Consider the following 24,470-nt stretch of genomic DNA (forward strand, 5'->3'; position numbering starts at 1 on the left):
TTGGCTAGTATCGCTGACCTACTTTTTCCCTCTTTTTTATTTTTTATAAGGGATGGCTTACAGGAGGGGGGAGAAGAGAGACACATTTGGAAACAAATGTAATGTAAAAGCCAAATAAATCAATAAAAATTAGAAATTTCCTAAAAACCGAAATCATCTCTGCATGCACGGTCTTCATGTATTTAGATTTCATTATGTTATGTCATATCATGTACTTAGAAGAAGATAAACTAAAATGCTTTTTATTGCTGTGGGATTACAACTCAATCATCTCAAAGTCCCATTCTGCCTCAGACACTTAGTAACTATGGAATCGTGAAGACGTCCCCTCCAAGAGTCTCCATTTCTTCGTCTGTATAGGAGTTATAAGGCTTGTACTACCTTCTTTAGAGGGTTGTTAAGAGGCAAATGCTATATAAATATGAGGAGTGATAATAGTTGTGGTAGTAGTGATGTTTTTTATGGTGGTTGTTGTTATCATTGCTGAGGGAAAAAAGCCCCATTCACACCCACTCCACCTCACTCCCACCCCCAAGCTTTGATGAAGTAAAAAGAGCATTGGCTTTGAAGTAAGTTCAAAACCAAGCCCTGCTACTTTAGGTGTGGGATTTTGAGTGAGTCCCATAACCTCGCTCAGCCTCACCTTCCCTATCCGTAAAATGGGTAAAATGGTACCTGGACTACCTATCTCACAGGGCCAGCACCAAAGACCTAGATGTGTCAACCGTTATTGTTATGCTTCTCCCCATCGCTGGCATTTCTCATAACGCAGCATTTGTTTATTTTTCAGCTGCTGCTTTGCTTTTCATTCAGGCAGATGAGCTACAAGAAGCTCTCACCTCCCACTGTGTGGTGACTCGAGGAGAAACAATTATTCGTCCTAATACCAAGGAAAAGGCTAATGACGTCAGAGACGCTACGGCAAAGACACTGTACGGCCGCCTCTTCAGTTGGATCGTCAATCGCATTAACAGTTTGCTGAAGCATGATGCATCACAAAGGTAAAAGGGCTATAGAAAAGTGTGCCTCCCACACAACCTACGCAGAGCTGTGTGGCCTCTTTTCTTCTTATTTAGTCCCCGTGAAACGGAATTTCAACAGCTGTTTCTCAATCGTCCTATTTCATTCTCAAACGTAGGGCTCAGTAAGTCCACTACTTACCATAGTAATATCTTTTTTCCCTTAAAACTCGTCATTACCACGAAGTTTTGAAAAAATCTATAATTTCATCAATGATTTTTTTTACTTAACATATAATGTCACTGGTATAGGAAAGTCCTGGTGAGGAACCTTCCTCTAAAAAAGCAGGTCAATCAATTAATTAAGCATTTGTTAAGCACCCACTATATGTGAGGCATTGTTCTAAGTGACACGAGCACAAAGATTAAAAAAAAGATGCAAGGAGCTTATATCCTATTAAGGGAAATAACATTTGTGTATGTACATTCATAGATATGGAGGTAGACATGTGTAGATGTGCATGTGTATATTTAGATGTGTATGTGCATATATATATATGTATAGGTATAGGCATAAATATATACATTTTTTTTATTTATATATCAATGTGTATGTATACAGGGTGCCTCAAAAGTCTTAGCATAGTATAAAGCTTTATTAAAGCTATTAAATAGCTTTAAGTTTTATTGGTATAAAATTAAATTAAGACTTTTAGGACAACTGATATATGTATATAAATTAAGTACAAAATATATGCACAGACTGAATGCAATATAAATACAAGGTAATATAATTATCAAGGGAGGAAACTAATATCTGAGGAGGAATCAGTTAAGGAATTGTGTAGAAGGGGACATTTCAGCTGCATCTTGAAGGAAGAGGAATTCTCTCAGATAGGTGTGAGTAGAGAACATGTTTCAGGCATGATGGACATCCAGTGAAAAGGATTATGGATGGGTGATGCAGCATCATTTGTGTGGAACAGAAAAGGGCCAGTTTGGATGAAGCCTAAGAAGTGTGTTGGGGTTGGGGTGAGGATAGAGAGTAATGTATAATGAGGTCTGAAAGATAAGTTGGAGCCAGGTAATGAAGGGCCTTAAAAGCCAAAAAGAGGAGTGTGATCCTAGAGACAATTGGGAGCCAGTGGGGTTTACTGAACAGGGGTTATTAAATATGTGATTAAGGAAAATTATTTTGGCAGTCATGTGAAGGATGAATGGGAGTACAGAGAAACTTGAGGCCAGAGAGACCAATTAAGAAGCCATTGCATTAGTCCTGATCAGAAGTAATGACAGCCTGACCTAAGGTAGTACTGATGGAAGTGGAAAGAAGGGGGCATTTGGGAGAGATGTTATGGAGGTAGAAATGGCAAGTTTGAACAACTTATTGGACATGTAGGGTGAGGTGGGATGAGAAACCAAAGGTAACTCTGAAGTTATGAGCCTTGGGGCAGGGAACAATTTTTGACTGAAATAGGGAAGTTTGGAAGAAGGGCAGATATGAGGGCAAATATAATGAATTCTGTTTTTGACATGTTGAATCTGAGATGTCTTTGGAATGAGAGGTTTGAAATGGCCAATAGGCCACTGGAGATACAAAACTGGAGAAAGACTAGGGTTAAATATTTAGATGTGGGAGTCATCTACATAGAGAAAATTATTAAACCCATAGACCTCATTAGGTCACCAATAATCCAATCCAACAAACATTTTTTAAGTACCTACTATGTGCTGGGCACTGTGCTAAGCACTGGAGATACAATTAATAAAAAAAGATAGTCCCTGCCTTCAAGGAGCTTACAGACTAACAGGCAGAGAAAATACACAAAAAGAGGTAGGAAAGTCAGGGAGACACCAGGGGTACTTGATGTGGGGGTATCCCATCTTATTCCATGGAAGTGAAACCAGGCAGGCAAAGCATCAGATGCCAAGTGGAATGAACTGAAAGTCTAGTTTCTGCCCTCTATAAGGGAAGAGGTTGGTAGGAATTTGGTACTCTATCCTCCAGTCCTCCAATGGGAAGGCAGAGGAGGCCAAGGGAGGTGATGTCAAACAAGGCTCCAGTCAGCAGCATGGTAGCATGATTAGAAGTGATGAGCTTAACTTGGAAGGGACATCTTGTTCCATGGAAATAAAACCAGGCGGAGCAGCAGCTGCAAAGTAGAGAGAGAGAATGTAGAAAGAGAAGAGATCCAGGACAGAAACAGATCAACCCAAACACTATACCCAGACAACTTACAGATCTATTGGGTTGCATGTGGCACTGAAGACTTAAGTAACTTGACCAAGGCCACACCTCTATGTCAGAGGCAACACTTGAACTGAGATCTTCTTGACAACATTGCAGTCTCTGTATCCACTGTGCTGTCTCTCATCATCAGTGACAGCAGCATCACAAACAGGTAATTCATATTGATATAGTGTTTTCCAAAACACTTTGCTCTAAACAATTCATGAGAGGCAAAATACCATATTTACCCTTTACAGATAAGAATACTGAGGTTCAGACAGATTAAATGATGATTCAGAGTACATAACAGAAAGCAATATAGTATCATGGAAGTGGTGCTGGATTTTGCAGTCAAAGAGCCTGAGTTCAAAACCTGGATCTTGTCACTTTCATGACTTTGAGCAAGTCTCAAGCAGTTTGGACATCAGTTAGCTCATTTGTAAACTGAATGGGGTTAGACTTGTCTGACATCCTTCCAGCTGGAAATTTATGATACCATGAGCCTGTGTCCAAATCAGCGCTTTCCTTACTCCAAGTCCACTGCTCTTTCTCCCACTCCGTATTATACTCTCCCTTGCTTATAACACCCCCTCCTCTTACCACAAATCACCACATCTCCATATTTCATGAATTAGCATGGTCAATAATTTCACCTCCAAGTAGCCATCTTTCTAGTGATTGATCCTTTCTACCCCTAGCCATCAGACTGTGAGCTCCTTGAGGTCAAGGACTGTCTTTTGTCTCTTTTTGTATCCCTAGCACAGTGCCTGACATATTTGTTGTTCAGTCATTTAGTCATATCCAATTCATTGTGACCCCATGGACCATACTTTCCATGGGGTTTTCTTGACAGAAATAGTGGAGTGGTTTGCCATTTTCTTCTCTGGTGGATTAAAACAGAGAGAGGTTAAATGACTTTCTCAGGGTCACACAGCTAATAAGTGTCTGAGGCTGGATTTGAACTCAGGTCTTCCTGACTCCAGGCCCAGCACTCTATACACTGAGCCACCTAGCTGCCTCTTGCCTGGCATATAGTGGTTCCTTAATAGGTATATATTGACAGACTGACTAGGCTGTTCCTCAGGTGACAATTACATAGAGCATTTGTTATTATTATTATACTGTATCATATATTATTATATTTTAGTTATATTGTATTATATATCATATATTATTATTATTGCTGTATATATTTTAGGAATGTAGGAAATAAGCTTAAGAGACATAGACCACCGACCTTTAGTAGTTTAGTAGGTTTTAACTTTTAGTTAGTATGTTTTTTTTTAGTTAATAGGTTTTAACCTTTAATAGGTTTAGTAGGTTGCTTTAAATGATGAATATACAAATTATGCAATATACTTGTATAAAATTACAGTTTAAAATACTTGAAATTTCTCTTAGCATATGTTGAATTTCATTACATTCAAATCAAAATCACCAAATATGAGTCATCTTTTATTTAGGGTACCTTCTAAGAGAATCAGACAAGTGTCTCCATTGGTCTGGGTTACCTTGGGCAAGTCACTCTTCACCTCTCTGAGGCTCAGTTTCCTCAGTCGTAAAACCAAGGAGTTGGATTAAATGTCTCAAAAGTTCCTTATAATTTTACTGTTCTGTAGGTAAATAGAAGGAGTACTCCTCTATAAAAGGAGCAGAATACTCAGTAACAAAAAGAGGTGTGGTGCAAATTCAACATTGTGTTATCCTGGAGAGTACTTTTCTGAATCATTCAAAAAGGAAACCTAAAACTCAGAGACATTTACTCATATACTAGATCCTTATACTAATTAATGATGGGATAAAAACCAGAGTAGGTGTGGGTGACAGGGAGGTTTGGCTCCTGGTTAGTAGAATTCCATCTTAAGAAGAGCAATGGAAAGGGACGGTTGGTGGACAACCAAATTCTGTAGCATCTTTTAGATACAGCATGAAATCACACTGCTTTGTTTACTTAAATGCTCTATAAATCCCAGATTTGGTTTTTTCAACTCAGTGTTTTTCATTACATAGACATGCCCAGAAATATTTAAAATGGACCTTACTGTGTATTTTTGTTTTATATAAAGATTCTTGGATAAAAGTAGCAAATTAAATAATTAAAGAATATTTCAATCCAAACTGCTATTTTATTATAACTACAAATTACTACTATGGAAGTAGTAAATGATATTTTTACAAGTAATTTTTCTTAATGGAATAATAAATTCTCAAGGCATTTTATGCAATTGATATAAGCAAATGGTTACAATGAATGAAAGACTTTTCTATTCACAACAAAATGGCCGAATAATTTAAAAACATTTCATTTAATTAAATTAATTTTCCCCCAAAAGCAGCATTTTGTGAAACTAAATATCAACATTGTCCAATCAGGGCAGATTGGTTAAGGTTGCTACCTAAGAAATATGGCCCTTCTTCCCTTTATTTCATATTCCCTCTGTCCCTCAACCTTGCTGTGGCCATTTCTAATGAGTTCCCCACTCTGAGTCTGTCTCTAAATACATAATAAGAATTGGCCATTCTGACTATACTAGATTAGGTAAGAACTGGCATTACAGGCCAATAATACAAGGACATATTCCACTAAACCAAGAATACATTATAACAATGGTTCTTGATTTGAGGGAGGGTGTTTTTGGTTTTTAGGGGATTTTGCTCATGGCACAATATTTTTTGCTGGGGGACATTGTGGCATGCTTAATATTTCAGTAGCCAATACTATGGTAGAGTCAGGAGATGTGGGCAAGAAATTTCTCTTCCGTGACAGCAGCCATTCTGTTGAATTTTTTGATGGAAGTCCAATGTATTTTGAGGTTAGTACATATTATTGTTAGACATTTTCATTTATCTTGTAAATACTATGCTTCATCATACTTCTGGGTAAGTAAAATTTATTTTAAGCAAAGTTGTTTTTAAATTCTTTTTTCACTGCAGTATCAAAGCATCCAGAACTTCAACACATCTGCCAATACAGCATACCCTTTGAGAACAACTGCACTATTTGCAAGGCAACTTTTAAAATCTTTTTTGTTAACTTAAAACAGGGATAAATATACTATTTACATGGAAGCTGGTGCTTTCTAATAGGGTATTTACTGAATAGAAGTGTAGATATTAACAGAATCACAAATTTAGAGCTGGAAGAGATCTTATAGACCATCTTTCTAGCCCTTTCATCTTATGAATGAAAATCCTGAGGCCCAGAGGGGCCAAGTGATTTGCCTCTGGTTAAGCTGACATAAGGCATAAATCTGGAAATTAAGGCCAGACCCTCTGATGCCAGATTCAGCTCTTCCTACGGTATCATCCTTTCTTTGATTATTATGTTTTATTTTGTCATTGGTTGACGATGGCCAGATTTTACTCAAGTTGTGAATCCTTCACAAAATTGATTTAACACATAAGCAACTTAAAGTAGCTGCTACCCTCTCTTAAATAGGTCATGTAGCAGAATCAAGAGGTTTCCACAATGCCGCAAAAATACCATGTCATTGAAATGCTAATGTTGGTGTAGCCTTCTTCTTCTTCTCCATGTTGTGTGGAATGAAATTTGCACAGTTAAGAAAAAAAACCATTTAAATGTATGTCCCAGTTGTGATTTCTTAAGCCTAATCATAGTACAGCATTTACAAAAGCTTAACTGAGAATTTTCCTGAGACGGGTTGTTTTATATCCTTTATTGATTAATATTTATATCTTTCAACAAAATAACTGCAAACACAATTTAATGCCTGCTTAATTCTTTCAGTGGGACTGATGGTGAGCTGAATATTGGCATCTTGGACATTTTTGGCTTTGAAAACTTCAGAAAAAATTCCTTCGAGCAGCTATGCATTAATATTGCAAATGAACAGATTCAATTCTACTTCAATCAACATGTGTTTGCATGGGAACAGGTAAGACCTGGAAGTGGATTTTGTTACTTTGAATGAAGTCAGAAGAAACAAAAATCATGCACATTTCCCATGGTGAAGATCCATCTTTGTATGTATGTGTTTTATAGAAACATACACAAATACACACCACTTGAGTTCAGCTTTAATAGCTTAAACCTGCATTAAGACATTTGTCACATTCTGAAAACACACATATACAGAGAGAGAACATAAATCTATATTGTAGACACATATGCGCATATATGTTTATATGTATACAAGTCAAGTTATCAAAACACCTACCATGTGATAAGCACTGTGCTAAGTACAAGGGATACAAATAGAGGTAAAAACAATCCCTGCCCTCAAAGAGGTCACAATAATAATGGATACAATGTGCAAATAGGTATATGCAAAAAGGAAAGGTACAGGATAAATTGGAGATAATTTGAGAGGGGAGGCAAACTTTGATGTTATGATTAATCTATTCCCTCAGTAATGGGAGTACTCCCCACAGTGATATAGGTAGCAACCCTTCTATACCTGATCACCTTTTGCAACTCTTGCCCATATTTTCCAATAAGTAATGCAGGATATCTTAGATGCAGAAGCCTAAATGTTCTTTCTTTCATTTATGTCCTAAAATCTGGCATTAGTAATATAACCTATAAGAGTCTAGAGGGACTAGGGACATGACTTGACCAACTCTCTCCTTGTGCAGTAAATACTGTGCCTTTCCATAAAGCCTAGGAAGGCTGAACCTTTGCTAAAAATAGGAGTTCATTTTGATTTGAATAAGACCAACTATTTCATTTTCTATAAGCCTGCATAGCTGAATGGCTGTTACAATTTAAATATCCATCAAAAGTGCATTAAACTTCACATTTGCAGTAGCTAGGCAACAGAACACGCTGATAATGGGTTTGATGCAAATGCAGTACAATACTGATCTTGTCACTGAACAAGGTACAATGTGTAATTTATGATTCAACCTAAAAAAATACTTTTCTTTAAAGAGAACTCAGTGACTTTCATAATAGCTTAATATAAGCTTTCTTGAATTGCATAGACTAAAGGAATACCATTGAAATTGTCTTTACCATGACCACAAGAAAGGCATAGTCTAGAATCTAATATTTGTTTATATCTTTCATTATGCTCTTTTATTTCCCTCAAGCATTACTAAATTGGTTTTGTATTTGGTAATTTTGTGATAGATTAAAGATGAATAGTTGCCTTTGGGTTAGAAACGTCCAGACTTTTTAAGAATTTTATATATCATACTGAGTAGGAGAATTTGGAAAAAGAAAATTTTGGTTGTGATGTATATTATTGCCTCCCAAAAATTATGGACAAATCTAAAGCCATGTCCTTGTGGTGCTGAAGAGATAAATTAAGCTCTGATATGGGGCATGGCCTCAGAATGGCATGTTGTATTGTCAAATATTCTGGTTAATAAAGGTTACCATATATGTCATGCATGGATTATTCTTCTTTAAAGAACTGAAATTCAATTAAATACAGTGAGCAATAAAATTCTGCTGAAGATAATTGAATTTTCCTATGATGATCCAGAAGGCACTTCAGCATTTTTCTGTGTCTCAGGACTATAATTATGAATATTAATTATTGTACCAAAGATGTCGTACCTAGTTCATTTTTTGAGAATACTAGTTAGAAGGATAATAAGTAATAAAAAGGTCTTTTTTTTGAAAGAAAAAGAATTAGTTCATTTTAAATAATATATCATAATGACTTAATCAGTGATCATGGTGGTGAAGGTCACTGGAGTTGGGTTTGAGGAACTGGATCTTAAAAGGGTTATAAAAATATATATTAATAAGAAAAATTAAGTAGTAAAAGGACTATTGTATTTGGAAGAGCATGAGATTGAATTTCATTTGCTTAACAAATAACCTTAGGCAAATCATTTTACCACTCAAGTTTTGCTTTTCTTATTTGTAAAATGAGAGAATTAGACTAAAATTCAGGGGTGTGGAACCTGCAGCCTCAAGGCCATATGTGGCCCTCTAGTCCTCAAGTGCAGCCAAACATTTGTTCTATAAAGTTTGGATTCAGTCAAAGGTCCGCACTTGAGGAGCTACCAGGAGACACATGGCCTCAAAGCCACAGGTTTCCCATACCTGAACTAGATCCTGGGTTCTTAACCTTTTTCTGTGTCATGAACCCCTTTGGGAGTATGATAAAGCCTTTGGACCCTTCTCAAAATAATGTTTTTAAATAAATCAAATACATAGTATTACAAAGAAAATGAAGCATACAGAAATAGTTATTAAAAATAATTTTGATTTTAAAAATAAAATAAATGAAAATTTTAGAACAAGTTCATAGACCTCAAGGTAAAAACCTCTGGACTACACAATATCAGAGCTCTTTCCAACTCTAAATCTATGACTTCAACTACTACCAGTTGACTGAAGGCAACATGGAGCATAAGAAATAGTGCTGGATTGGCAGTCAGTTCTAAATCCAAATGCCCTTTCTGTTACTTACCATCAGGTAACCTTGGGCAAGTTTTTAAACTTTTTGAGCCTCAATTTTCTCATCTGTAAAATTCAGAGACTGGAATAGGTGATCACTAAAGTCCCTTACATCTTTGGCCAAATCTACTTGTTTGATCTGTTCCACAGTTGTCCTTTTGGGTGCTCCCAAGTAACTTTTCAGTTTTGTTTTCAGCCATGCGTGAGTGCCTTTCATTTTATTTACTGATGGCATGTTCTATTTCAAAAACAGATATTAGCCAATTATTCTGTTTTCTTTTATTTAAATAACTAACTTGTTTTACTTAGATTATCATGGTCTGGCATAATTGCACTTTTGAAACAATTCATAGTCTTTTATTCTTGGGCCTCTTGAACAATAAAAGCCTATAAAAGTTCAGGTGAGTATTTCTAGGATGCTTCAAAGGCAAACATCCCAAAGGCAAATAGCTAAACAAACATAATGAGAAAAATCTACCCCTGGTCAGAATTATGAAAAGCAAACTAACCTTATCAGGTCCACATCCAAATTCTCTGGGTGATTTTTCCAACAAGGCAAACGTGGAATCTATATGTCTTCAATGGATGGGCATCGGGTTTGATAGCTATGCTATTGGCTGAGTTATTGCCAGTAACATGATCTTGTAGCCTCAAAAAGCACAATCCACATATCCCTGATGATCCATCTGGTTTGAATGTATACACATGACTATGGATACAAATATTTCCCTTGTGTTTTCTTCTCATACTCACGTGTGATAGAAAAGGAATAAATTTACAATTCACTTGAAACTGGTTCACTGTAAACAAGGAACAATTATCTGTAAATTCATTAATGTCAGACTTTCACTTGTCACTTATAATCGCAGCCATGATTATTTATCAACAAGAAACAACAAATTTCACCGGTGTGTATGGGTTACCAGGGCCTGAAATTCCCCAACCAGAGCCGTACTTCACAGTCAGCACTTTTGTAGATCAGGTAGTTCCGATCTGACAAACCGGCAAGTGGAACTCCAAATAGGAACCTATTTCATGAATGTGCTAAAAAGCTACTTCCTGTTCAAGGACATTTGGCCAAGTTCAGCCCTTAGTTTCTATATGTTCATGGGGGAAAAGAGTAGAAATTGGGGAAATTTTCTTATTGAGAAAAATTTGATGTGATTCTAGTCAGGTTGGTTATTCATCTATTTCTGAAAATGGAATTTTGTTTTCCCATTTACTATCATTATAAAAATGTCCCTATAGAGTTGAAAATTTCTGGTAAGGACAAGGTTGTAGCCAGCCCTTTGGCATATTGCCCGAGAATTTTATTCACTACCTGGAAATTTATTTTGCCAATAGAACATTTTCCCAACTCTCAGATCTCCCTTAACCATTAGCTTCATGGTCTTTTTTGAGCACTCCAGTTTGCATCTACCCAGCCAAGAGGCATTTCTACCATGCTTGCAAATCTCTTAAGTATATATTTATAGCACATAAAACTTTGGTCCCTTCTTTCTTGCCCTCTTGTTATTAACTATGTGTCCAGTAGAACGGAGTTATATTATCATCAATACCATGCCAATAGATGTCATTATCTGAACAGTTCTTAAAGTTCAATGCCACATACAAATGGGTTCCCCATATTATTAATACTACAAGGGCAAAATTCTTCATATTTTTTGAGAACGAGAGACAACTGTATTTATAAGATTATTTACAAACTAGGTAGCAGTTCAGCCTTTTATACTGCAAATATAGATGTATAGCCAGACATCAGTAGCATATAATTTTTAATCTTCTAAAAATGTAAGCTTGGAAATGTAGTAGCAGTGGGAAAACCTTATCTTTTTCCCTTCATATTTCTAAACTTTTCAAAAGGATTTATTCACACTTAAGTATTTCCTCTGACATAAATGTGACACATATATTTGATTTTTTGTTTCCCTAAATGCTAATATTAGTAGACACTTCAGATGGCAGCCACTGGTAAAGTTCCCTTCATGAAAGACAAATTTTACAATTACCTGCCCAAGCAATGAATCATATCCAAGTAGTTTTTTGATCTTTTTGGATACTTTTCTGATCTTTTTTCACTATGAGATGAAAGGTCTGAGTTCATGGAAGTCATGGAGGTCTTGGAACTCACGTACCTTTGAAATTTGTTTCCTGGATATCACTCTTTCCTTGGGAAGGGAAGCAAATATTGATTTTTACTTTGCTATTCTAATTGGGCCACAAGCATTGCACTAAACATGATAAAACTATGCAAAAAATGAACCTCACCTTCTCAGAGTTTACATTTTAAAGTCAGAGAAGCATCACTCATGCCAACTATAGGTACGTTGCTCCTTGGTGGAAGCTCATTATTTAGAGAAATGACTCAATAAATCTATTAAATTATTTGGGTTATACAAAGCAGTTGCTTCCCTTGTGGCCTGAGGCATTAATCTCCTTTGTAAAATGCCATATTTACATCTAGAATATATACAGTATGGCCATCCATTACAGCAAACTCATTGTCTAGCTGCCAAATTTTCTGAAGTTCGTTATAACATTTTAGAGGTAGGCTATGTGTTTCTCGTATTGTATGAAGATTTGTTTCTCTATATTCTGGTTATATATTTGCACACTTGGATTTGGAGAGGAACATCAGAAGTCATTTTGTCCACAGGGGACTATTTACAGCATAGAATGGAACCAATAGCAGCTATTATTCCTCTAGCTTCTCTTATGAAAAGTGATGTGCATGGTTTTCATTTCCAGCTGTTCATATCCTCAAGCTTAAAGCTTTTGAGATTCTGAGTGTGGGCTCCAGCACATAATTTGTAGTTGTTACCAAAACTAATAAAAATAAAACTCATTTTATTATTTTTAAAATACCTGAGTTTTCAGCTATTTTACATTTTCAAAGTTTTAGAAAGCCAGTCCTCTGACTCAGGCTGTGTGGGTGTATCACATTAAATCCTTAAAATGCATCTGTGTTGCTTTGCTTGTAAAGTATGATTTTATATTTTACCTGAAACTTTCATATTTTCCCTCACACTTACAAAAGATACTTATGCTAAGGGAGTCAGTCACAGCCGTTCTATAAACCATCTCATTTATAACTCTCAGAAGTAAAATTAATGAGTAAATAAGACAATTTAAAATCAAATCAAGTACTCTAGATCCCCAAATAGTGAAGATCACTTTATGACTGATAAGTATTAAAGTAGTCAAATATATTTCAGAATAAATCCATTCCTTAGCCAATCATCATTTTTCAATAGATGGCAAATTTAAATGTGCATTTTATATATCTCTAGCAAAATGGACTTATAAGTGTAAAAAGTAAGTGAATATAGTGAATAATATCATAACCTTTAAAATATATGTAATATTATGTTTATTAAGTGTAGCAACTGGGTCCCTCCCCGATCCTTCTTACACCTAGAAATTCCCGGAAAAAAAACTACTCAAGATTCAAAGTACCTTGTTGATCTGTGTCCATTCAAAAGCTATAGTACATAAGCCCCCACCAATGTTTACTTTTACTGGTCAGCCAGGGGCAATAATTTAAAGCAAAGACATTTAATAAAATGGCTCAGTAAGCAAAGTTGTGTTAGGTCATTTCCTCCATAAATATAAGGCCAGAATTTTCTATACATACTCATGTGCTTAGGTAACATGCATGGGTAGATAAATATGTAAGAAATATACATGTGGCCATGACACACACAATATATCACTGGCACTTAACTCAAGAGGTATATATCTTAGAAAAATGAGGGCCTGGGAATATGTGTGAAGATGCACGAGCCAAAAACTCATGCATCAAAGACATACATATAGATATACATCTCACATTGGAAACACATATCGGTAAATCACAAAAGTGTACATGGTACCTCATACCTCTGACATTGCAGGACTGCTGTCCTTTAATAATACCTTTGTTCTGTGCATTATCTCTGTTGACTACAACCACACTGGCATCATGGTCATTACTGACAGGTAGACAATGCTAGCTGTTGCTCTACTGATCTCATAGGCATTGCTTTGTATTTTTTCTGGCTATGTGGTTGTGTTGCTTCTCTCTGCCTTAAAGTTCTAGGCTTCATCTTTTCAGGGTCACCTACAAGCCATCTCAATTCTTGTCTACTAAAATGCAGTGATTGGAAGGCCTCTCACTGATAAGAGAAGGCTGACAGCTCATTAGTCTATGGCTGTGTTACAAGACATCACATTCTGCTAAGGGACTTGAGCAAAAGTAAGGCAAAGCAGAATCCTTCTGAATTAATACTGTCTTTTCTTCTAACTGCATAACTAGGCCTGAATCACAATCCTTTATTCCAAAGAATTTGCTTAGGGATCCAATGCCCCTAAACCCCATTTCAGGCAACTCTGTGAAAAATACACACACACACACACACACACACAAAAGCTGTGTGGAACTCGGGGTGTGAAGCCAACATCATTTCCAAGTTCCTACATATCTTTCCATACAAACAGAAAGGCCAGACAGGGTCGCAAATTTTAATTCTTTACTCCAAATTCTTGCCTTTCTCATGTAAGGCTGACCAGCAGTGAATTTCCCTGGCTTTGAGGTGTCCTATTTAAATGTATAATTTGATAGCTACTTTAAATGTATGGTGTATATTAAATGTATAATTTAATAAAATGTACACCTAGTTTATTTGCCATTAGAAAAAATAGATCAATGCTCCTTCTCTCTGATTTCTTTAAGCCTTTACTCACAATCTTCCTTGGAAAGGCAAACTAAAGACTTAGTCCATTTGGTTTCATCCTACACCCAGTCCCCAAGATAGAATTTTGTGCTACACTGGATCATATTATCTTGCAGTACTAATGATGAGTATAAGGAAAAATGATAACAATAACAAAAAACAATAACAGTAACTGTAGCTCATATGCAAACATCTACTGCAAAAGATGAAGTTAAAATATTCTATGAAAAACTTGATGCGATCCTCCAAGCTAAGTGAAAATGGACTTTGATACTTGGTAACTACAGTGTAAGGGTGAGTATAGGGAAAGGTGACAAAAATGAACTAGACAATGTGGATTTTTTGAGGAATGAGAGAGGACAGGTACTCATAAATTGCTTAGAAGCCTCATACCTATATGTCATGAGCACTTTTTCCCCAGAAGAACATGGGAAGTCATCAGTTATAGTGTGAGCAGGGAACAACATCACCAAAATTGAAATTGACTACTTTAATCAATGTCGATGACTGATGTGGAAGTCATTTTAGAATCAGCTGTCTGTTAAAGCAAAAGTGAGACTCATTATCAAATTAAAAGGAAAACATAAAGTCAAAGAGAAGACCCTTCAAACAGTTGCAATAGTTTACATCGGAGCTATTCAAACAGTCAATTCTGGGAAATTATAAATGGAATGAGCAAAGATATTAACATTTCTTATCACCATTTTCTGAAAAATTTTAACTGATACAGAACATTCATTACAATGAGGCCAAAAGAGCTCCCAAAACAGATAGTATGCCATTTATTTCCTTGCTAAGCAGAAAGATATGGAATCCAAGGGCAACATTGATTTAGAATATATTTACTTCTTTGCAAAACACTATGGAGAAAGAGAACAGAATATTGAGATCACCCTGATGTATTGGACTAGGTGCTTAACTTAGAGTTAGGAAACTCTGGGATCCACCCTAACTTTTTTTTTTTTAATGCAATTTATTTATTTAACATATTTGGTTTTCAGCATTGATTTTCACAACAGTTTGAATTACAAATTTTCTCCCCATTTCTTTTAAAACTAACTTTGTGACAATGGGGAAACCACTTAATTTCACCAAGCCTCAATTTCTTCATTTGTGAAAGGAAGGAATTGGACTAGCTGACTAGTATCCTTTCCAGCTCAATATGATCTTATAATCAATATTTCTTGATAAGACAACAAAAAGCACTAAAAAGGGAAAGTTTGCAGAAAGTCAGCCATTCAACAAGAATTTGTGAAGTTACCACTATGTACCAGGAGATTCAAATGAGCCATATCATCCCCAAAATATCCAGAAATGCAGCTGTTGGAACAACAAATAGATAGGAAATGGAACAATTTTGTCAAAGTTTCCATAATGATCTCTTTTAGTCACTAATCACAGGTGAGCCACCATACTTGAACAGAAGCACCCCGGTCTCCAATGTGCTACATGTGAAATGACAATGATAATAAGATGAAATTGAAAAGAGTGTACGTTGGGAGAAAGAAATTGATTACAAAAAAGTAGGGCTGCCGTTGGAGGTGGCTTGGAGGATGATAGATGACAGAAAGAAAGCAGAACCATTCAACTCAAATTTTACTTCTCTTTTCTCTATCAAAGAGAACAATCTTGAGACTGAGAAATAGGAAACAAAAAGGGTTAATAAAGAGTTAAAACCTGAGATAAGTGAAGAGACAGCAAAAAAAGTTCAAATCACTAGGCCTGGACAAATGACCTTCCAGGGAAATAAAGGAGCCAATAAAATTATGACTGATCATTCTCAGTGACCTATGAAAAATTGTAAAGAGTCAGACATAGGTCCCAATTTTCAAAAGGAGAGAACCATAGATTCTACAAACCATGCACCAGTGAGCTTGACTTTAATGCCTAAGAACATTCTTGGATACATTTGGTAAGGGAATGGTTTGTGAACATGCAGAAAACAAAGTAGTTGACACCGTGAGTTAGCATGGGTTCACCAAAAGCAGGTAGTGCTAGACTGAATTCATTTTCTACTTTTTTTAACAGGATTACTAGACTGATAATGCTTAATAATAAATAGCTAACATATAATGCTTTAAGGTTTGCAAAGCACTTTACATGTTATCTCATTTTATACTCACAACAATCCTGGGGGGTAATGGCTATTTTCCTTCTTTTAAAGAAGAGGAAACTGAGCCAGATAAAGATTTAATTAACTTGTCCAGGGTCATACAACTGGCATCTAGAACAAAATTGGAATTCAGCTCTTCCTGATTCCAAGTCTAGCATTCTTTCTACTACACCACCTAAGCAGCCACGAGATATCTGAGTCAAACTTTAAAGTTTACAAAGCACTTTATATTCATTTGCTATACCATGGGAATGCCATGGACTTAATATAAATTAGTGTAGTATTTGAAAAAAAATCATATCCTTGTGGATGGAATGGAAAAATATAAACAAATGTAAGGTTTAAAAGATTTAGAACTGTTGAGTGACTGGCTTTTATGGACAGTGAAATGAGCTGAAACAAGAGAACAGTTTCTAAAATAACAACATTGGAAGGTCAAATAACTTTGAAAGGCTGAAGTTCTCTAATCAATGCAATAACAAACTATGATTCCAGAGCACCACTTGGTGAAGAACACTACCAACCTCTTGATAGAAGGGGGATGGACTAATGATGCAAAATGGAACAAACATTTTTGGACTTGGCTAATGTGGGAATTGATACTTGACTATTCATATTCATTACGGGGGGGGGCGGGTATTGTTCTTTTTTCTTTTAAATTGGGAGGGGGAAGTAAAGGAAAAAAATAAATGTTTGTTAGTCATAAAATGAAATAGAAAAAAATATATTTGGGGGGTTTAGAAAGTATGGCAAAATGGAAGTCAGAAAAGTTTAATAATATTAAGTAGATTAGTGGAGGACTGGTATCCAAAAAAAAGTAGGTGACTATCATGCAATACTCTGTCTTACTTGGGGCAATTTTCAGCACAATTTAGAAAGTACTTTGAAAAACTAGAATATATCCAGAGAATGGTGATCAGAATGGGGAGAGGACAAGAAACCATGCTATGTAAGGATTAGATGAAGAGATTGGATGTTTGGCCTAGAGAAGAGAAGACTTTGGGAGAATGTGATGGCTGCTTTCAAATATTTTAAGGGCTGTCATGTGGAAAGAGATTACACTCATTTTTCTTGATCTCATAGGCCAGAGCTAGAGGTGGAGGTTATAGAGAGACAAATTTTAGGTTTAAGGTCAATAAATTAGGGTTGTCCAGTTAAGAGTAGAATGGGCTTCCTCAGGAAGTAGTGAGTTCCCCATTACTGGAGCTATTTAAGCAAGGGCTAGATGACCACTACTCAGGGATGTTGTAAAAGTCAAGGTGTCCAGGTGATCTCAATGGTCTCTTCTGACTGTTTTTCAATGTGTTTTGCACCATCTGTCTCTGCTTGTAGCATAGGGATAAATCTTGTGATGATAACTGTCATTAGACAGTTAAACTGCTTAGTCATAAACTCTCAGTACAGTGTGAAGGACTGGGGAGAAATCAAACAGTTTTGGGATGTTCACAGACCCACCAGGGATACAAAACATAAATTAGATGGCAGTCTTTTCATTATGTTACAAAGACTAGCAATCCAGGTGTCTCTCTGGTTAAATGGAATAGAGAGTGATAAGTGATATATTCCCATGTGCTTTAAGAAAATAAAATCTTTTTTAGCAAAACAGATCAGATAACCACAATATTATTTGAAAAGATCATTAAATTAGGAACCAAGATTCTTTAGTAATCAATAACCTGTGGGGTTTTTATTCAATTTAACAAATGTTCATTAAGTTCCCACTATGTGCAGAGTTCTATTAAAAAAAGACATAGTCCTTGCCCATCTCCTGAGGGCCCCTAACTCAGAGATTTTAATTGCTAAATATACTTTCTCCAATTACTATTATTGTAACTTCATCATCCAGAGACCATCTTTGTAGAACCCCCATGCTTCTGAAATCTTCTAGCTTCCAGAATGGCACTGAAACTAGAAGTAGCTTAGAGGAAGAAATGAGGAAAAAAATTAGAAAAGCTGCTTCTTAGGACTCAGAGAAAAACAAGCACAATTGAGGAGAGCCACACTTAAAGACAGAACCTACTGAGGTGGTTATGCTACTTCATGGAAGGAAGAGAACATTTTTCTTGATTGGCAATGGCTATGAAAGGTCTGTCTTTTGGCCTTATTCCTAAGAAGTGTGGGAGAAGCTTCAGAAGACATGAAAGAAGAAAAAGAAGAAAAAAACAAACGGCACAGATTAGCAGCAGTGAAAGTGATTAGAAACAACAGATGCCAGCAACAAAGAGCAAACCATAGAAAAATATAGAAGATAAAACCTCTCAGCAGCATGGAAGGATAAATAGTTGCCAGCATCCCAATTCTTCAAGGTGGTAGCCCTTGCAGCCATAAGCTATCCCATTTCTATGCTGGCCTTTTGCCATTGATGAGTTCCTCCTAGAGCCTCCATTTTGAGGAGGGGCCCAAGCCAATGAATCTTCGTTCTCTTCCTGGATATTTTTCTGACTTTCTGGATTCAATACCATGTACTCAGGCCAAGTGCCTTCATCCTCTCCCTATACATGTACACTCTTTCCAGTTCCTTTTTTTATGTTGTCTTCCCTCATTAGATTGTAAGCTCCTTTAGGGCAAGGTTTGTTTGTCTTTCTTTTTTGCTTGTGTTTGTATCCTCAGTACTTAGCACAGTGCCGTGGCCCCTAATTAATAAGTACTTAATAAATGTATGTTGCCTTGCCTACTATGCTATTGGAGGAAGGGCATCTAAATTGCCTGCACCTCAGTAAAGTACTCTTAAAGACACAAGGAATTTCTATAGAGGCAAACCAAACCATCATAGAATAGAATATATTTTCCTGGTAACAAGCAAAATAAAAGAGCCGACTATGTTAAAAGCCATCCCATAGTATTAAGCCCAATTTTCTAGAGAAATAAATAGGAGGACAAAGAAGGAGTTAAATCATGGAAAAGTTGTGTTCAATTTAAAAGCAAAAATGGAAATCTGTTCATGACTTGAAAAGGTCTAGCTAAGGAAAATAGTGATAAATCAGAACATTGCTTCATCAACCTTCTTCACCCTAGAACTGTGTAGGGGCAATTCAATAACACCCTGAATCCAGCACCAGCAAAGAGTCCCCTGTAATATTTTTCTGACCAGTTGTCTAACTCTCTTACCATCTGTGGGTTGAGATCTCCTGAAGCTGCTGTTGTCACTGATACAGCTGCCTCCAAAGCCTGCTGTTGGAGTTGCTACAGCAGGGCTGACCACCACCCTGCTGTGACAGATTTTTCTTCCTGACCTCCTAAGTTGTCTTGGGCTAGAAAATTATCTCATTCCAAACTTTTGTTGGCTCTGCTGCTTCAGAATTCAATTAAAGGCATTATTTTAAAGTTGTTTGAAGAAGAATTTGGGAGAGTTCAGATGAGTTTCTGCCTCTACTCCGCCATCTTGGCTCCAGCCTCAATGGTGAACACTTTCTAAAAAAAAAAAAATAAACCACTCAGAAGACATTTGTCATTTACATTTTCTGTCCTATTAGATAATAGGCATGAGGTAGTACCTTGGAATTGTTTTAATTTGCAATTCTCCAATCAATGGTGAGTTAGAATGTTTTTTCATAAGGCTATAGATAGCTTTGATTACTTCATATAAAAACCGATTATTCTTTTGATCATTTATCAATTGGTGAATGGCTCGTATTTTCATAAATTTAATTCAGTTCTCTATATGTTTGGGAAATGAGACCTTTATCAGACAAACTTGCTTCAAAAATTTCTTCACAGTTGCTATTGCTAACTGTATTCCCTGCAATCATATTCCCCCCACCCATTTATTCTATTCTCTCTTTCCTTTTACCCTGTCCCTCCTCAAAACTGTTTTGCTTCTGACTACCCTCCAATCTGCCCTCCCTTCTGTCATGCCACCCCTTCTCTTATCCCTTTTCCCTCCTACTTTCCTGTAGGGTAAGACAGATTTCTATACCCAATTGAGTGTGTATGTTATTCCTTCTTTGAGTCAATACTGATGAAAGTAAGGTTCACTCACTCCCCCTCACCTTTCCCCTCTTCCCCTCCACTGTAAAAGCTTTTTCTTGCTTCTTTAATGTGAGATAATTTACCCCATTCTACCTCTCCCTTGCTCTTTCTACCACTACATTCCTCTCTCACCCCATAATTTTACTTTTTAGATATCATCCCTTCATATTCAACTCAAACCTATGCCCTCTGTCTATATATACTTGTTCTAAAGTACCCTATTAATGAGGAAGACCTTATGAGTTACAAATATCATCTTCCTATGTAGGAATGTAAACAGTTTAACCTTATTAAGTCCCTTATGATTTCCCCTTCCTGGTTACCTTTTTATGCTTCTCTTGAGTCTTGTATTTGAAAGTTAGATTTTCTATTCAGTTCTGGTCTTTCCATCAAGAATGTTTGCAAGTCCTCTATCTCAGTGAGTATCCATTTTTCCCCTGAAGGATTATACTCAGTTTTTCTGAGTAAGTGGTTCTTCATTGTAATCCTAGGTCCTTTGCCCTCCTGAATATTGTATTCCAAGACCTCTGATCCTTTAATGTAGAAGATGCTAAACCTTGTGTTATCCTGACTGTGGCTCCTCGATACTTGAACTGTTTCTTTCTGGCTGCTTGCAATATTTTCTCCTTGACCTAGGAACTCTGGAATTTGGCTATAACATTCCTGACAGTTTTCATTTGGGAATCTCTTTCAGGAGGTGATCAGTGGATTCTTTCAATTTCTATTTTGCCCTCTGGTTCTAAAATATCAGGACAGTTTTCCTTGATAATTTCCTGAAAGCTGATGTATGTCTAGGCTCTTTTTTTGATCATGGCTTTGAGGTAATCCAATAATTTTTAAATTATCTCTCCTGGATCTATTTTCCAGATCAGTTGTTTTTCCAATGAGATATTTCACAGTCTTCTATTTTTCATTCTTTTGGTTTTGTTTTATTGTTTCTTGATTTCTCATAAAGTCATTAGCTTCCATTTGCTCCATTCTAATTTTAAGGAATTATTTTCTTCAGTGAGCTTTTGAACCTCCTTTTCCTTTTGGCCAATTCTGCTTTTTAAGACATTCTCATTGGGTTTTTGAACCTCTTTTGCCATTTGGCCTAGTCTGTTTTTTAAGGTGTTATTTTCTTCAGTACTTTTTTGTATCTCCTTTACCAAGCTGTTGATTCACTTTTTGTGATTTTCTTGCATCACTCTCATTTCTCTACCTAATTTTTCCTCTACTTCTCTTATTTGAGTTTCAAAATCCTTTTTGAGCTCTTCCATGGCCTAAGACCAATTCATATTTTTCTTGGAGGCTTTGGATGTAGGAGCTTTGACTTTGTTGTCTTCTTATGAGTGTGTGTTTTGATCTTCATTGTCACCATAATAACTTTCTATAGTCAGAGTTTTTCCCATTTTTTGCTCATTCCCCCACTCCACCCCCAATATTATTTGACTTTTAACTGTTTGTTAAAGCAGAACTCTACATCCAGGGTGGAGGCCATACTGTCCCAAGCTTCAGGGGGTTTGGGCAGCTATTTTCAAAGATACTTCTGGAGACCTATAAGCTTTCAGTTCTTCCAAGATGGCATGATCTAAGGAGACATGTTTACTACTGTCCTGGCCTGTGCTTTATTCTGAGAGTGACCACAAGTACTTTTTTCTGCCCTGGAACTGGGAGGAGAGTCTCCCCTCCACTGTGACCACAAGCTCTGCTATGCTAATGCTCCTCCTTTTTCCTGCAACTGCCACCCATGACTGGGACCTAGATCGAAGTATGGGCAAAGCAACAGAGTCCTGCCTCAGTGCTAGCAAAGAGACCTCTGTAATCTCCTTCTGAGCAGTTGTTTGACCCACTTACTGTCTGTGAGCTATGGGCAGAGAGCTCCAGAAGCAGCCTCTGCCACTGCTGCTACTAATTCAGTCACTCCCAACACTTGCTCCAGGTTTGCTGGGACTGGGTTTTTATTGACATAGCCTGTGCTGGACTGTGCTTCTCTCTCAGCCTGGTGCAACAGACCTTTCCTGCTGACCGTCCAAGTTGTCTTAGGCTAGAAATTAGTTTTACTCCATCTTTTTGTGGGTTCTACTGCTCTAGAATTTATTTAGCATTATTTTAAAGGTGTTTGGAGGTGTTTGGGGGGGGGAGCTCAGGTGAGTCTCTGCCTTTACTCTGCCATCTTGACTCCACCTCCACAATATCTTCTTTTAAAAGACATTGTTGCCTTTCTTCATTTCTCTATTGATGCAATTTTGAAATTCCTTGATGTTTCTCCATGATCTGGCAACATTCTACAGTGTTAAGAGCATCGGGTTTGGATTCAGCAGACACAGTTTGAATTCCTAGCTCTTGTATCTGTGCGATCTTCAGCATATCACTTAAATTCTCTAAACCTCAGTTTCTATGTCTGAATAAAGAGCGAGGTGAAATTGGTAGCCTCTGGGGTCCCTTCCAGCTCTAATTTTGTGACAATATAGTCTTTGAGGGGGTAGGATTTTTATTGGGTATTTTTGATTCATTTTCTTTTATTATTCAATGTTTGCTTAATGTTTGTGGCCTTTTAAGAAAATTTACTCATGGGAATTCTGGGAGGGGCGGAGCCAAGATGGCCGCATGAAAACAGCATCTTACCGGAGCTCCCTCACAAGGTTGGTCAGATTCCTATAAAGAAGTGAATTTGAGCAGATTTGAGAGAGTTAGAAACCGTGTGCAGTCTGAGTGGGGCAAATTTCTGAGCCGGGAGAGTCTGAAAGGCCGAAGGCATGAATCTGTAGACTTGGAGAGTGCTCGGCCTGCGGAGCTGCTCCAGACCAAAGCAGAAGTGGCCGGCTGGGAAACCCATGTGGGAGACAGGCTGGGAGAAAGCTGGGCACCCGAAACTGACACAGGTCAGCAGGACTGCCTCCCAACACAGGACAGCAGTCTGTGGAAGCGATGAGAAGCAGCACAACACCACCAGCTGTGAAAAAACAGCTCCTGAGGCTTGCAGCCCAAAGTTATGAAACGTGGCTTCTTGAACTTCTGGGAGACATAATGACCAGTTACACGGCTCTAATCCCTCCTCTCCCCACCCAGAGAATTCCTCAGGAAAAAAAAACACTGGAACAGAGGAGAAAGAAGTGGGGCTTCAGTGGTCAAATAGTAGAAGTTCATTAGTCCCAGAGGGGCAGAGCTGGCAGGGGTCAATGCCAGGAGCCCAGACATAATCTTGCTCCCCCAGGGGAAGTGCCAGACATCAGCTCAAACAACAGACAGCTGAGACCATTGCTGAAGAGCAACAGTGCTGGAGAGCACCCCTAGGGAAAGAGATGTCAGGGAGCCAGACCCCTCCCCTACACCTCAGGAAACTGAAGGCTATAAATCTAGACTCACAATCCCCAGAATAAGAAAGCTGGGACAGAGAGCCCTGAGGCCCAAAGGCAGAAATTTGCTGTAAAGCCAGGAAAAGGCAAACCTACATGAAGAAGAGCACAAAAAAACCAAGGACCATTGATTCTTTTTATGGAGACAGGCAGGATCAAAATACCAATTTGGAAGAGGGCAGCAATGACACTATAGATACATCTGATACCTCAAAAGGTAATGTGAACTGGTGTCCAGCCCAAAAAGCACTGCTGGAAGAGCTAAAGGAGGATTTTAAAAACCAAATTAGGGAGCTAAAAGAAAATATGGAAAAAAATATTGGTGAAATGGCTATGGAGATTTAGAATCTAGAGAGAAAATGACACCCTGAGAGGCAAAATCAACCAATTGGAAAAGGAGACTCAAAAGCAAAATGAAAACACTAACTCATTAAAAATTAGAGTTGAGCAAGTGGAAGCTAATGAATCTATGAGGCACCAAGAAGTAGTAAAACAAAATGTAAAGAATGAAAAAATAGAAAAAAATGTGAAATATCTGATTGGGAAAACAACTGACCTGGAAAATAGATCCAGGAGAGACAATTTAAGAGTTATTGGTCTACCAGAAATCCACAACGAAAAAAGAGCCTTGACAGTATCTTCAAAGAAATTATCAAAGACAACTGCCCAGAGGTCCTAGAACCAGAGGGCAAAATAGTCATTGAAAGAATTCACCGATAACCCCCTGAAAGAGATCCCAAACTGAAAACACCAAGAAATATCATAGCCAAATT

The 24,470-nt window shown here is 37.2% G+C and overlaps 1 protein-coding gene across 1 annotated transcript in view; it reads left to right on the forward strand.

The window, feature by feature from the left end:
- Nucleotides 1–24,470, forward strand: part of MYO3A (myosin IIIA) — a 265,783-nt gene that overhangs the window by 145,607 nt on the left and 95,706 nt on the right. The window contains exons 17-18 of the mRNA XM_036761365.1: nucleotides 791–1,001; nucleotides 6,938–7,085. Coding sequence (XP_036617260.1) covers nucleotides 791–1,001; nucleotides 6,938–7,085 — 359 coding nt within the window. The remainder of the gene's footprint in view (nucleotides 1–790; nucleotides 1,002–6,937; nucleotides 7,086–24,470) is intronic.

Source organism: Trichosurus vulpecula, chromosome 5 (assembly GCF_011100635.1).
Source record: "Trichosurus vulpecula isolate mTriVul1 chromosome 5, mTriVul1.pri, whole genome shotgun sequence".
Taxonomy (NCBI): Eukaryota; Metazoa; Chordata; class Mammalia; order Diprotodontia; family Phalangeridae; genus Trichosurus; species Trichosurus vulpecula.